Source organism: Cucurbita pepo, chromosome 1 (assembly GCF_057944985.1).
Source record: "Cucurbita pepo subsp. pepo isolate OVF chromosome 1, ASM5794498v1, whole genome shotgun sequence".
NCBI classification, from domain to species: domain Eukaryota; kingdom Viridiplantae; phylum Streptophyta; class Magnoliopsida; order Cucurbitales; family Cucurbitaceae; genus Cucurbita; species Cucurbita pepo.
Genome location: NC_141798.1, coordinates 19,847,187 through 19,860,959, shown reverse-complemented (window position 1 = coordinate 19,860,959; position 13,773 = coordinate 19,847,187). Strand labels below are relative to the sequence as shown.

The window sequence follows — 13,773 nt, the reverse complement described above, 5'->3', positions numbered from 1 at the left end:
TCAGACCAAAAGTCTAGTGCATCAGAAGCCATTTTCTTAATTACCCAAATATAAATATATTTGGAACAGCTAGTGAGTCATTATCATTCTTTTATTATTATTTTTTTTTTAATGTTACTTTTTGTAATAAAATATGCGAAGGGTTGCACTTAGTGGAGTTGATAATTGTAATTATAAAATTGCTTAATACTTTTTGGTTTAAATTACTTTTTAAAAAATATATATATATTTACTTTTAGTTAAATAAATGTTAGATTTGGTTACTTTTGATATTTTAAAATAAATGTTTAGTATTGGTATACTTTATCCTGCAACTTGAACTTGTTAGGTAACGTATTAACTACATATGGTTATTGAATCATGCATTTCATATGAGCCCTACCAATGTCACGACAGTTTTGGGAAAGTATAGAAAGTTGGCTACCAAATAACTTAAAACTAAATTGAATTATAAATTCGAATTCGAATATATAAAACTCGTCCAACTACATTCGGGTGAAGGCAACACACTTCTATTCGACAAACGACGGTATCGTAAATCGAGATAATGACATATGCATTGATTACGTTATGTATCCCATTAGATTAAGTAGAAATCTAAGATCGTTATAGTTTGAGTATATATTATTTTAAAGTGATCAGAGATTTGAATATTTTACTTTGCGTATGGTTGAGGTAAGAAAAATTACGAAGATTGCCGTGTCATTTAGATAAGAATCAATAAATTCAAATTTATAAATGATCGAGAATTGAATAACAATAAAGTGACGAGAACAACTTTATTGACTAAACACAGGGAATTATTCTCCCAGAGAGAAAGACGTGAGTATAGGGAATTAAGCACAGTACCATATACTTGAATATTAAGTAAAGTAAAAGAGGAGCATAATTAAATTGAAAGTTGAAGGCGTTGAAAGAGTGAATTAGGGTGTTTCTCTCGACACTTCGATGGCATTCATTCGTATATATCATAAATGACTTTCCTTCCCTTAAGAGTAAAAGAAATATAATAATAAAAGAATTGCATAATTATAAAAGTTTAATTATAAACTATTTATGGTATTATTATTTTTAGTAGCCTAATTATGACGATATTCTACTTTTAATTTCTCTATAAATAGCCTAATTGTGATAAGTTTCTACCATTTTTTTCTGAGCCCCTAATTAAGAAATGCAATTAAAATAGCCTAATTCTGGTCCAGGTCGGTGCACAAAAGTTCACATAATATTTTTCTCATTAAAATAAAAAATAAAAAACTTTATACAAATGGAATATATATATCTATGAACCTAATTTTTGCTTAGGTTTAATTTCTGTCGCCTATCGGTTGGGAGCTTCGGAGCAAATGTGCACTTGGTCAGAGCCCACGTTCTTTAATGCCCCAAACAAACATGATTGAAACAGCTACAGCGTCATTATCATTGTTTAATATTACTTTTTCTATGCATACCATACTGTGGTGTAGGCCATTACTATTAATTTATTATTATTAATTTTTAAATCCACATGTATCTTTTATATCTTTGTTTATTATTATTAGTTCTTGAATTATATTCATTTTTTACTCTTTCAAAAAAAAAAAAATCAAATTTTTTTTTTTAATGAGAAATTGTTATGACAAAGTTGATAACAATAACAAGGAGAATGACTATAAATTTATACGGTTATGAATTATTTAATTTGGAAATGTAGTTAATGTTATTTAAGAATGTATACAAGGAATGTAATTAATGACTAACAACTGTGCCAATATTTTAATATTGTCAAATAGTCAAACTCATATCTGCATCTTCTATGTCAATATTAGGGTTTAGTTAAATAGCTCATTTGTTACTCCATAATTTGTGATATTTTATCATTAAAGAATATTAATAAATATGATTTTTTACCTCATTTTTCATAAACATGTAATTATTAGATTCATTTAAATTTCATGTCATCAAAGACGTTGGACTAATATTCTTTATATATATGTTATAAAATGAAAATTTTGACGTGGGCTTGCAAAATTTCAAACCAAACATGTGTTGAAGGTTGAAAAATTATTAATAATTAAATACTAAACAACATTTCTTAAACAAGTGGATTGAAAATTCAAACACAATCAAATTAATTGTGTAGATTTATTTTTTAATGTTTTTAAACAAAATAATTTTCCATTTAATTATACAACTAATTAATATTAATTGTTGACAATAAAACAAAATAATTTTCCATTTAATTATACAACTAATTAATATTAATTGTTGACAATAGATTACGACGTTTGGACTATTCCACGTCGTGAGCGTTGAAATCCCCAAGAAATTTACAAATATATATATATATATATATTTCAAATTTAAGAATAAATTGTGGTCTCATAAGTCTACAAAATAGACTATAATAATAATAATAATTTAAAATGCATAATTTGATTAAGCAAAAACTTGATTAGTTCCTCCTAATATTTATTTGGAGAAATTGATTAGACACAAAGTTGGTCAATTTTTAGGGCAATCGAAGAAGCACAAGCAAGCAATGTGAGGGGGATGCAGAGGATTTGGAACGCATTCAAATGTTGAAGTGGAGTACTTCTCTTCACACTGTTTGCGACATGCAGAAGCTTCGCATCCAGTTTCATATAGCCTCTCATGGCAAGGACTTGCCTGCGCTGCTTCAGGCATCATCAATGCAACTGCCAACATTAGAAGTATCATTTCATCATTCCAACTAAATATTATCCTAAACCAAACAAAAACAATATTATCCTAAACCAAACAAAAACAATGCTACTAAACAAACCTGACAGAACAAGAAGGAAAAGGAGAGGGCAACAAAACTTTGCCATCTTCTGGAAAATCAACGCTTTACAAATTTTATTTGTTTGATTCAAAGATAGTTGGTGTTGTTTGTGATTGAAATGAGTATATTTATATGAAGAGAGGCTCCCCAACTTGTGGATTCATCACTCTATTTTCTTTTTTTAGCATCCTAATTATGGCAAATCAACTATCTACCGTTCTTTTTGCTTTCTTTCTTAAGGATGATATAAAATAGAATTACAATCAAGTATAAATTTAAGAATATTTGATATTTGTAATCAATGTTATACTATGTTCTATCTTACTTTTAAATTTATTATAAAATTTAAAAATATTTGATATTTATAAGTGACAAATAGAGTAATACCAAAGTCATCTAACCATTTTATTTAGGAAATGTGTGGAATTAGGGCATTACAATATGTGGATTAGTAGGATTAGTAGAAGGAAAAGAAGGGCATCACATCGAAACTCAATTTTCTTTACAAGGGAAGAAATAATGACAAGCGAAGTTGGTGGGAAATTCACGAGTTTCAACACATTGAGATGTTGAATTTGGATAAACCTCTAGGCACTTTTGGTGACATCCAATAGCTTCGCATGCATATTCGAATATCTTCACATCACATTGTTTTGCGTGGGTTGTTAGAGGCACCATCCAACCAGTTAAATGGGATTTGTCCAATTGGAACACATTCGGAGGTTGATTTGGGAAACTTCTGTAAACATCTCTCGCTACAGTCTTTAGGTACGCATCCTTCGTACAACTTCTCTTCACATTGTATTGCATTGACCGACACCATGCATGCAACTGTCAAAAAATCAAATAGTTATCAAACAAAAATGTACAAATTCTTGAAAGTTTATAAGATGTTTCTAAATCTAAAAAACAAACCTGAAAAAAAGGAGGAAACCAATCAAGAATAGGGAGCAAGAAAACTTTGTCATTTCGTATAAAAAGCAATGATAAATTGAATTGATCTGTGATTGAAAAGTGTACGATACTTTCATTTTTAATCGAAGATTTATATGAAAATATTTGGTTTCAAATATGACAACTCATTAAGTTAATGTCTTTTATTTGGAAAGTAAGCCAATTATGATAACTTACAACTTTTTTTTTCCGTTCTTGAATCAAGAGTCGGTAAGGTTATTATGTCAATATCATTATTTGTTATAATCTAGGTATTATCCATTTTAGTTGGTTATGTATAGTCATTTTGCTCCACAAGATTTTTTATCTTCCTATGACTTATTGAAAACTCTGTTGAAAGATAGAAGATTAGAATATTTATGTCTCAAATAAATAGAATTTAGAGAAAATGTGGATCTTATTTAAAATAACAACTTTTAATATATAATATATTTATCAAATTTAAATGTAGTTTAAATTATATATATTTATTTATTTAATTAATGTATCATAAATATTTCTCTATTCATGTGAAGATTTCAAATCAAAAATATTTTTTTTCTTTAAATTTAATATATATAATTATTAAATATTAATTTAAATCTTCTAAAATTTTGTTTCATCCTAAGTTACTCTATATAGACTTGCACGCTCTAAATTCTAATAATATAAAATTATTTAATTAATTAATTAATTTTTATTTATTATTAACTATAGATAAATCCACAAACTCTTATATTGTTTTACTTCTATAAATATATCTTTCTTATATTTTAACAACTAATATTTGGAATTAGAGTTAGGTTAAAAGCTTGTTTTACCCATATAAATATATCTTTCTTATATCTTTCCGTATAAGAAGTGATATCTTTCATATATGTTTTGAATCGGATTTTCTTGAGGAACATATCGAGAGAGAGAATTGGATTTCGTTAGACAATGTGGGGCTGATAAACAAGGATAGACAATGTATGGTTGATAAATAAGGATCAGTTTTCTAGTTTTCTAGCCAATTAAAACAATCTTCTGATCAATTCAGAGATCATTTGAATTCGATTAGTAACGAGGATTCTAAGAGAAATTCAACAACTAAAAGAAACATCTATTCTTTGGGATCCTTTCTTTCTTCGAAGGAAAGGAACAGAAATAGAATCAAACCAATTCCTTAAATGCTTTTCTGTTATTCTTCAAAATTTTTAATAATCTTACGATATGAAAGTCATTCTCACTCATACAAATCAAACGACACACCATCTATACTTTTAATCATCACAAACTTACATCGGTCAGGATCTCAATATTAAAGGATGAAGCTGGTCTATGACGGAACTGAGTAAAAATTGATATTTTTGGTAAAATACAGCCCTCCACACAAACACACATGATTACAGATTTAGAAACTGACATCCATTAAAATTAAAATTAAAATTAAAATTAAAATTGGAAATTCTATAGAAGGAAGAAAGAGAGTGGTAGTAATAGTTTCAGTTGGATTGTTGAAATCAAAACCGCATAACAGGATCTGATTCACCCACCCTTTTGAATCGGCAAAACCTTAAAAAAGCCTTTTACTTAGTCATTTTGAAACAACTAATCATTTCTTGAACCTCAATAATATCACCCTCTAACCTCACCACAACATTAGCTAATTCCGTTTCTGATTATGACCATGAAAGGCGGCACCACCCAAGCCTGCGCTTCTTGCAAATACCAACGTCGCCGCTGCTCCAAAGACTGCCCCTTGGCCCCATATTTCCCAGCCGATCAGCCCAAGATGTTTCAAAACGCCCACCGCCTCTTCGGCGTCCGCAACATCATGAACATACTTAAGCAAGTCCCCCCCTCGCAAAAGGACGAGACAATGACTTCCATTATCTACGAGTCCAACATGCGCTCTAGGTTTCCGGTTTATGGTTGTTGCGGCGTGTTGTGGCAACTCCATTATCAAATACAACAAGTGAGTGAAGAACTCCAACAAGTAAAAGCTAGGGTATCTATGATGAAGGACCTCGGGATTGCCGACGACAACGACGTCGTTTTTCCCGTTTATACACAACAGCAGCAACAGCAGCAACAGCAGCAACAACAACAATACGATTGTTTGGGAGTAGATGGGAATGATTTATTATTTGGAAATGTGAACAATGGTGGTGTTTATGTTGATAACGATGATCATAATAATATTGGTTCCATGCTGAAGGAGTTGAGAATTCAACAACATTATAATGATAATTTTGGGATTAACGTTGAATCGATGCTAATGCAATCTAATTTGATACCCGCTGTACTGCAACATGAAATGGAAATTTCTCATGATTATGATGAAATTCCATTTGACACAATTGCAGATGATCGACAATCGTATGTTGAATCTCAAGAAGCATGTAACTCTAGGTTCGTAGTTACATTTTAATTAAGTATAGAAGAGTAGTGAAGAGCTCGCATTTAGTTAAACATTTTGGTTAAAAATTGATGGATTTGTGGGTTTGGTTCGCAGTGCGGAATCGACCTTCAAAGATGTGTCGGAACCATCGGCTGAGTATCTATCGAGGACCGATCTCAAGAACGCTGCAGCTTGTTTTAGTCTAACAAGTTAAGACCAAACATTTGTATGTAAGGAAGTTTAGATTTTGGTCTTTATTAGTTGTTATTGTTTATGGTTGGTTATCAAAGTTTGATCAAAATAAAGGAAGAGCTGAGATCAGTTGAGCGATCCCTTGAGTTTTGATTTTTTCACTCAACTTTTTGTATAGAAGAAGATCATGGCATAGTTTACACATTTCATTATTCAATAAAATCAATGGCTTTGGTGTATGTATATATATATACACAATATTATTATTATTATTTTTTTTTAATATATGTGCTTGTGCATGGCTAGAAACTTTACAGAGATCGATGGAACTTTATACTAAAAGTAAACAGTATCATACCAATATAGAGTCCCACATTTACTAGATAAGGAGAAAACAATTTTTTTTATAAGAAAAATGTTAATCGGTAAAATATCTATTTATTTTAAAGTATTTAATTAAAATTTACCATATTTAGATTATTTATAAGAGTAGTTAGAGAATAAAAAAAATAATAAAAATGAAGTAAAAATTTCGGAACTTTAAATTTAAAGAAAATAGAACACTCACCAGAAATTAAAGAGGAGGAGAAAAGAGAGAAATTTATAATTAGTTGCAAAGGCATCATGGTGCAGGAGGATGGCATCCGCTACAAGCAATCTGATACCGAAATTGTAATGAATATTCCGCACCGCGTTGCTCAGACGATGCCATCTCTCCTGCAACATGAATCCTCCAACTTCAATCTTCGCACCATATTGATGGTTTCAAAATCTCTAAGCCTCTTCATTATTTATACACAAGTTTGAAGCAATGCCATGGTAGATTCCTCATGTAACGTTAAATTCACAAGGGGTTTCTGTGAAATTGCGTTCTCTCAATGTATTGAAATTGCTCAACTTGTCCATTTTTCTAAGCTTTTTGACCAGAAATGCTGGAATTAGAATAGTCGAAGAGAGCACTGGAAATTGCTCTAAGGCATCTTGAACCCGACCATACTGAAGTTTCCATGAAACCACCGGTCAAATAAATCATTAGGGAATTTCACAAAAGGTTACCAAAAATGAGAATTCTACAAACTAATTCCACATATTTCTACTTTTTAGGCTTTCGAGGAGGGTTGAATTATGAGTTTCTTTCTTTTTCTTTCCATGTTTGATCTAACATTTCTCTTTTTTTTTATTTTTTATAAGTTTGGTAACTTCGAGAGATTCTCGCAAGTCTTACTTATGTGTTTAAGTATGTGATACCCAGGTAAAAACGAGATACATGAATGAATCGAGACTACATTCGAATGAGAGTAATCTTGAGAACAATATAAGTAAGAAAAACTTGAAAGAATTAAAACTCAATACTTATACTAACGAGATGCACCTTCCTTTTTTGTGACTCAATCATGGTTAAACATGTTTTACTTGAAACAATTGTATGTTAGGTAACTGTCTAAGAATTTTCCTAAAATGGATGTGAATGAAGACAAAACATGTTTGTGATGTCCCACATTAGTTGGGGGAGGAGAACAAATCACGTGGAAACTTCACCTAGTAGACGTGTTTTAAAGCCTTGAGGGGAAGTCCGAAAGGGAAAGCCTAAAAGGGACAATATCTGCTAGCGGTGGATCTGGGTCGTTACAAATGGTATCAGAGCTAGACACCGAACGATATGCCAACCTTCTCGTTGTTCCCCAAGGGGGGTGGATTTGGTGGTGGTCCCACATCGATTGGAGAAAGGAACGAGTACCAGCGAGGACACTGGGCCCTGAATGAGGGTGGATTGTGATGTTCCACATTGGTTAGGGAGAAGAACAAATCACCGGTGTGGAAACCTTACCAGCGAGGACGCTGGACCCTGAATGAGGGTGGATTGTGATGTCCCACATTGGTTAGGGAGAAGAACAAATCACCGGTGTTGAAACCTTTAACTAGTAGACGCGTTTTAAAGCCTAAACAGGAAGCCCGAAAGTGAAAGTCCAAAAATGACAATATCTACCAGCCCTGACCTGTATCGTTACCATGTTATGATTCGTAGAAATAGTCTTCACTTTTAGCATCAAGGAAGTATTTGTTAGATATTATTAGAAAAGAATAGGTGGGAATGGTGAGTAATTGTTCATTTATTAACATTAAATTAACATCCTATTAGATTTGACTTTAGCTTATTTATTGTTCATAGCGAACCAATTGCATCTATGTGATAGAGTGGTATAAATTGACGTTAATGTTCATAGGGCACCAAAACCTAATAATTTTTTTTTTCTTCAAAATTTTGAGTATTCAAGGTAGCTTGTGTTACCAACTCTTCTTATAGGGACATTGCATGACACGAGTTTATCTAGGTAGGTGGCCACCGCTATTGGTTATTATCAATTTTAGGGTTTTCTCGTTAGCACATCACTTGATGATTGACTATGATACCACTGTAACAAACCATGGCCACTACTAATAAATATTGTCCACTTTTACTCGTTACGTATCGTTATCAGTTTTACAATTTTAAAACGTGCTTTTTAGAGCGAGACTTTCCACACCTTATAAAAAAAATATTTTGTTCTCTTTTCAAACTAACTTGAGATCTCACCATAATGGTATCAGAATCTGTTGGATTGAGGAAATCTTTTAGACCAACTCGGACACAATCAATCATTTTTTTTAGGTTAGGATACCATATTATTATTTTTTTTTACTTATCTACGAATACATTACCTTAATAACTAAATTCTCATAAAACACAAATATCATTTACAAAACGTATAGCGATCACAAACATTACTTACAAATGTCGAATATTTTTAATTTCATAGTAATCTTAAAAAATAAAATATGATTGTAACCTTATTTTTGTAAAAAAATTTATCCACGAACCGACTTGGATTTTGGTTTTTTAGAAATTCAATTCAACTCAAACCGAAAAAAAATCCAACCTAACCCAATCTCTATGGTTTGAGTCGAATAATTTGGGTTGGTCGAATTTTTTTGATCATAAGAACACCTCTACGAATAACCATTATTCAACTTAATTCAAATCCAGAAGAAAAAAATAATGGTTTGAATTATTGAATTAAAGTAGGAAATATATATATATATATTTTTAAAAAAAGGAATCTTATGATTTCAACCATGCAAGCTACAATTTCATGCAAATATCAATTTCCTGGATGAATATGAGAGAGAGATGGAATTATTTATTATAAAAATGTCTTAAATTAACTATAAAGGCATAATTGTATATTTAGTAAGAAGTTTAGCGTTTTATGAAAATTGCATAATCAAAATCCTCCGTTTCTGCAATATTCAAAATCGTTCCTATATTTGCTGTTTCATTGGTACAATTTCCAAGTTTGAAACCGTTCTCAAAAACAGCCCACCGATTCTCATCCTCATTCATGGTCTTCACAGTTGAAATTGTGTAATAAATTTCAAATCCGTTTCTCCGACACCAACCAAAGAAGTGTTCGGTGCTTGAATTTGGGTGATGGATTCCCGTTGGTTCCTCACATTTTCCCTTTGCTATCTGTTCGTCTTCACTGCCTTAGCTCGCTTGCCCCAATCGCTTACGCACAACAAACTGTATGATCCTTTTCCTCTTCTTCTTCTTCTTCTTCTTACTCTTCGGTTTGTTTTCATGATTCCGCTTACGCATGCCTTTGGATTTTGATTTTTCGTGTTTTTTTCTTCTAATTTCAGAGGCGGATCTGCACTTCGGTTGAAGGGGAGTTCATCTCCGCTGATTTTCGATCCAACTCGAGTCACTCAGCTCTCCTGGCAACCTAGGTCATCTCTCTTTCTCACAATTCGCTTCTCATATACTCTCAAACCTCTCTCTAATCAAATAGTGAGGCTCACGCCAATATGTAACATTGGTTAACTATGTGTTTGACTGTTACAAATGATATCGGAGCCAAACACTAAACGGTGGCTCTCAAAGGGAGTGTATTATGAGATACCACATCGGTTAGAGAGCGGAATGAAGCATTCCTTAAAAGGTGTGGAAACCTCTCACTAGTTGACGCGTTTTAAAACCGTGAGACTAACGATAATAGATAACTAGCCAAAGCGAACAACATCTGTTAGGTGTGAGTTTGAGCGGTTAGAAATGGTATAAAAGCTAGATACCGAGTCAGTGTGTCAGCTAGACGTTGGCCCCTAAGGAATCGGATTGTGAGATCCCATGTCGGTTAGCTAGATACTGAGTCAGTGTGTCAGCTAGACGTTGGCCCCCAAGGAATCGGATTGTGAGATCCCACGTCGGTTGTGTTGGTGACAACAGATAAATTTGGTAGAATTCTTTGAGAGAAAAGAACTTTGAACAACTACTAAGAAATGCTTGGTTTGATTTTCTATGCCTTCCACCAATGCCAACAAACATATATATATATATATATATATATATATATATATATATATATATATTAACACATGTATCTATTTATACATGTATCTACTAGCGACCCTTCAACACATCATATATCTACTAGTGACCCTTCAACCGGTTGGAGAGGGGAACAAAACATTTCTTAAAGAGAGTGTGAAAACCTCTCCCTAGCAAACGCGTTTCAAAACGGTAAAGCTGACGGCAATACGTAACGAGCAAAAGCTAACAATATCTATTAGCTATGAGTTTGGACGGTTGCAAATAGTATTAGAGCCAAACACCGGTGAGTTGGAGAGGGGAACGAAACATTTCTTAAATCCGTGGAAACCTTTTCCTAGCAAACACATATTTTAAAACGGTGAAGTTGACAACTATACATAACCAGCCAAAGTTAACAATAACTATACATAACCAGCCAAAGTTAACGATATCTATTATAGCTGTAGGCTTATACAGTTACATACCCAAACCACATTTTAGTGGCTTTAGTTTTTTTTACTGGGGATGTGTTTGTGCAAATTACAGGGCATTATTATATAAGGGATTTCTATCTGATAAGGAATGCGATCACCTAATCAATCTGGTGAGTGAATAAGGGAATAATTTAGATTTGAATTCAACCGCGTGGTAACTGTAAAATGTTTGTTTGACTGTATCATTTTTTGGGAATAGTCAAGGGGAAGGTTAGAGAGGTCGATGGTAGCAGATAATAAGTCCGGTAAGAGAGTAAGTAGTAAAGTCCGGACGAGCTCCGGCACGTTCGTGCTGAAGGGGCAGGATGAAATAATTGCTGCCATTGAAGCCAGAATTGCGGCATGGACATTCCTTCCACTAGGTATATATGTATATGTTATATGTTATATGTATATTCTGGTTATGAAAGTTAGCTTTGTTTGTTGAAACTGTTGGTAAAATTCAGAAAATGGAGAGCCAATTCAAATTCTGCACTATGAGAATGGTGAGAAGTATGAACCGCATTTTGATTTTTTTGTGGACGAGGTGAATAAGGAGTTGGGTGGCCACCGAGTAGCCACAGTTTTGATGTATTTATCCAATGTTGAGAAGGGTGGAGAGACCGTGTTTCCACATTCAGAGGTATATATATATATATATATATATGCCACTGCCTCTGCAGCGTCTCTCTTCTTTATCTCTCTGAAAATTAATAGGCATGCGTTGTTCCTCTGTGTTTATGCAGTTTAAGGAGTCTCAAGAAAAGGATGATAGCTGGTCTGATTGTGCTCGAATGGGTTATGCAGGTACTATTTGTAATTTTCTTTTTTAATCCCATCAACTCTTAGTTAAACTTCCTAGATGTGTTTTAAAAATTTGAGAGAAACTCGAAAGTGATAGTTCAAAAAGGACAATATCGATTAGGGGTATATTTGGGCTGTTTTAACAACTTGAACGAAAATTGGGAAGAGATAATTCAAAGAGAACAAGATCTACTAGCTGTATACAATTAAAATATTTGAATTTGATTAGTTTGAGTTAGTTCCTGTCGTTTATTCAATTTCTTTATTAAAAAAATTAGTTTATATTGAATTAAAATTTATAATTGGTTGACATTTTGCATTAAAAATACTAAAAAAACAGTTTTTTTTTTTGTTAGAATTTTCTTTTAAAAAAATTATAGAATTAAATAAAATTTAAATAAATAGAAATATCTAATTCAACCTAATCCATATAATTTTATTTATTTAAATTCAATCCAACTCAAATCAAACCATATCAATTTTTTTTAACATCATTTTTTACCAATGTTTTCTAAATTGAAGCTGAATTTATTTTTTTTTAATTTCAACTCATTTTTGTTTATTGGATTTAGCCAAGAATTCAATGTGTTCTAAAGAAAAGACACAATTTTTCATTATGAAGTTGTATTCTATTTCTGGTGTCCATGTGTTCTAAAGCTTGGGGGTGATGGTTGTTGCAGTTAAACCGCAGAAGGGTGATGCATTGCTGTTCTTCAGCCTCAATGTGGATGGAACCACAAATCCGAGAAGCATGCACGGTAGCTGCCCTGTAATTGAGGGTGAGAAATGGAGTGCAACCAAATGGATTCACGTCAGATCCTTTGATAACCCAATTCTCCCAAACAAGGGCTGCATGGACTTCAACGAAAATTGCCCTTTGTGGGCCGAAAACGGTGAGTGCAAAAACAACCCCAGGTACATGCTGGGCTCTGAAACTGCTTCAGGATACTGTAGGAAGAGTTGCCAAGCCTGCTAAACTACAAACTACAACAACCAAGTCTCCATTCTGTCATGGTTATCATGTATATAACATTCGACACTAACTAGATATAGCTTTGCTTCTGTTCCGTTATACAAATAAGGTGGGTGGTCAAATGGATATTATATCTGTTTCCATAAATTGTATCTTTTGCTTCACTCCAACGATATAAATTTCAATTCATCTGAGATGCTTATTTAACCATTGAAGTTGGTTTTTATGAGACCCGCATACATTGAATCTTTGTTAACTGAACAGGATCAATGATAAAAAATGAACTAAAAGGTAAAGATAAGGGTATATTAGATGGGAATGGAGACACGTACGAGGAGGACTTTTCCGTCCCTACCTCATCGTGTGGACATCTACATAAATGGTGAAAATACATCACCATTATTTAAGCATTGAAGATGGCAAGGCCATCTTGAGTGCAAAGGATGGTGAAGCATTTATCTTTTAGGTAGTTGCTCGGAATTTCAGTTCATTGAGCTGCAACTTTTGACTTCAATGGTGTCGGTGGCATTTATTTCACCAAATTTGAATTCATCCAATTTGGCAGATGCCTTCATATTAGTTGAATAGAATAGTCGATAAGACTGTTGAACAAAAATTTGTTTGTTCTTTTTGTACATAATTTGGCAAATAATACAGCCATTTTAATTAAATGAATATGATGGTCAGAAGCAACAAAGGTTGGTGAAGATGCTTCTTCCTTGAAATTGCGTCCAGAATATTCTCCATAAAGTCCAGAAAATTCTTTTTTTATTTTATTATTTCAACTAGACCCTCAAATTATAAAATTGTTATAATCAAATCCAAGTTGCTTAATTATATCAAATTGAGAAGATAGTTTTAACCTTGATCTGAAAACATTAT

The 13,773-nt window shown here is 32.6% G+C and overlaps 2 protein-coding genes and 1 long non-coding RNA gene across 3 annotated transcripts; 2 read left to right on the top strand and 1 right to left on the bottom strand.

Annotated features, from left to right (window-relative positions):
- Nucleotides 1-2,308: 2,308 nt before the first annotated feature.
- LOC147794935 (uncharacterized) lies at nucleotides 2,309-2,883 on the bottom strand. The gene is made up of 2 exons (XR_015412519.1): nucleotides 2,786-2,883; nucleotides 2,309-2,678 (listed from the first exon to the last, which is right to left on the bottom strand). It is a non-coding gene; the product is annotated as an uncharacterized LOC147794935 (long non-coding RNA).
- Nucleotides 2,884-5,009: 2,126 nt separating this feature from the next.
- Nucleotides 5,010-7,235, top strand: LOC111788330 (uncharacterized). Its single transcript, XM_023669008.2, has 2 exons — nucleotides 5,010-6,112; nucleotides 6,216-7,235. Exons 1-2 carry the CDS (start codon nucleotides 5,382-5,384, stop codon nucleotides 6,313-6,315), a joined length of 831 nt encoding a protein of 276 aa, XP_023524776.1. The 5' UTR covers nucleotides 5,010-5,381; the 3' UTR covers nucleotides 6,316-7,235.
- Nucleotides 7,236-9,511: 2,276 nt separating this feature from the next.
- Nucleotides 9,512-13,101, top strand: LOC111787532 (putative prolyl 4-hydroxylase 7). The gene is made up of 7 exons (XM_023667868.2): nucleotides 9,512-9,857; nucleotides 9,975-10,061; nucleotides 11,188-11,245; nucleotides 11,335-11,497; nucleotides 11,582-11,757; nucleotides 11,861-11,921; nucleotides 12,599-13,101. The coding sequence occupies exons 1-7, from the start codon at nucleotides 9,763-9,765 to the stop codon at nucleotides 12,892-12,894; spliced, it is 936 nt and encodes a 311-aa protein (XP_023523636.1). The 5' UTR covers nucleotides 9,512-9,762; the 3' UTR covers nucleotides 12,895-13,101.
- Nucleotides 13,102-13,773: the final 672 nt, after the last annotated feature.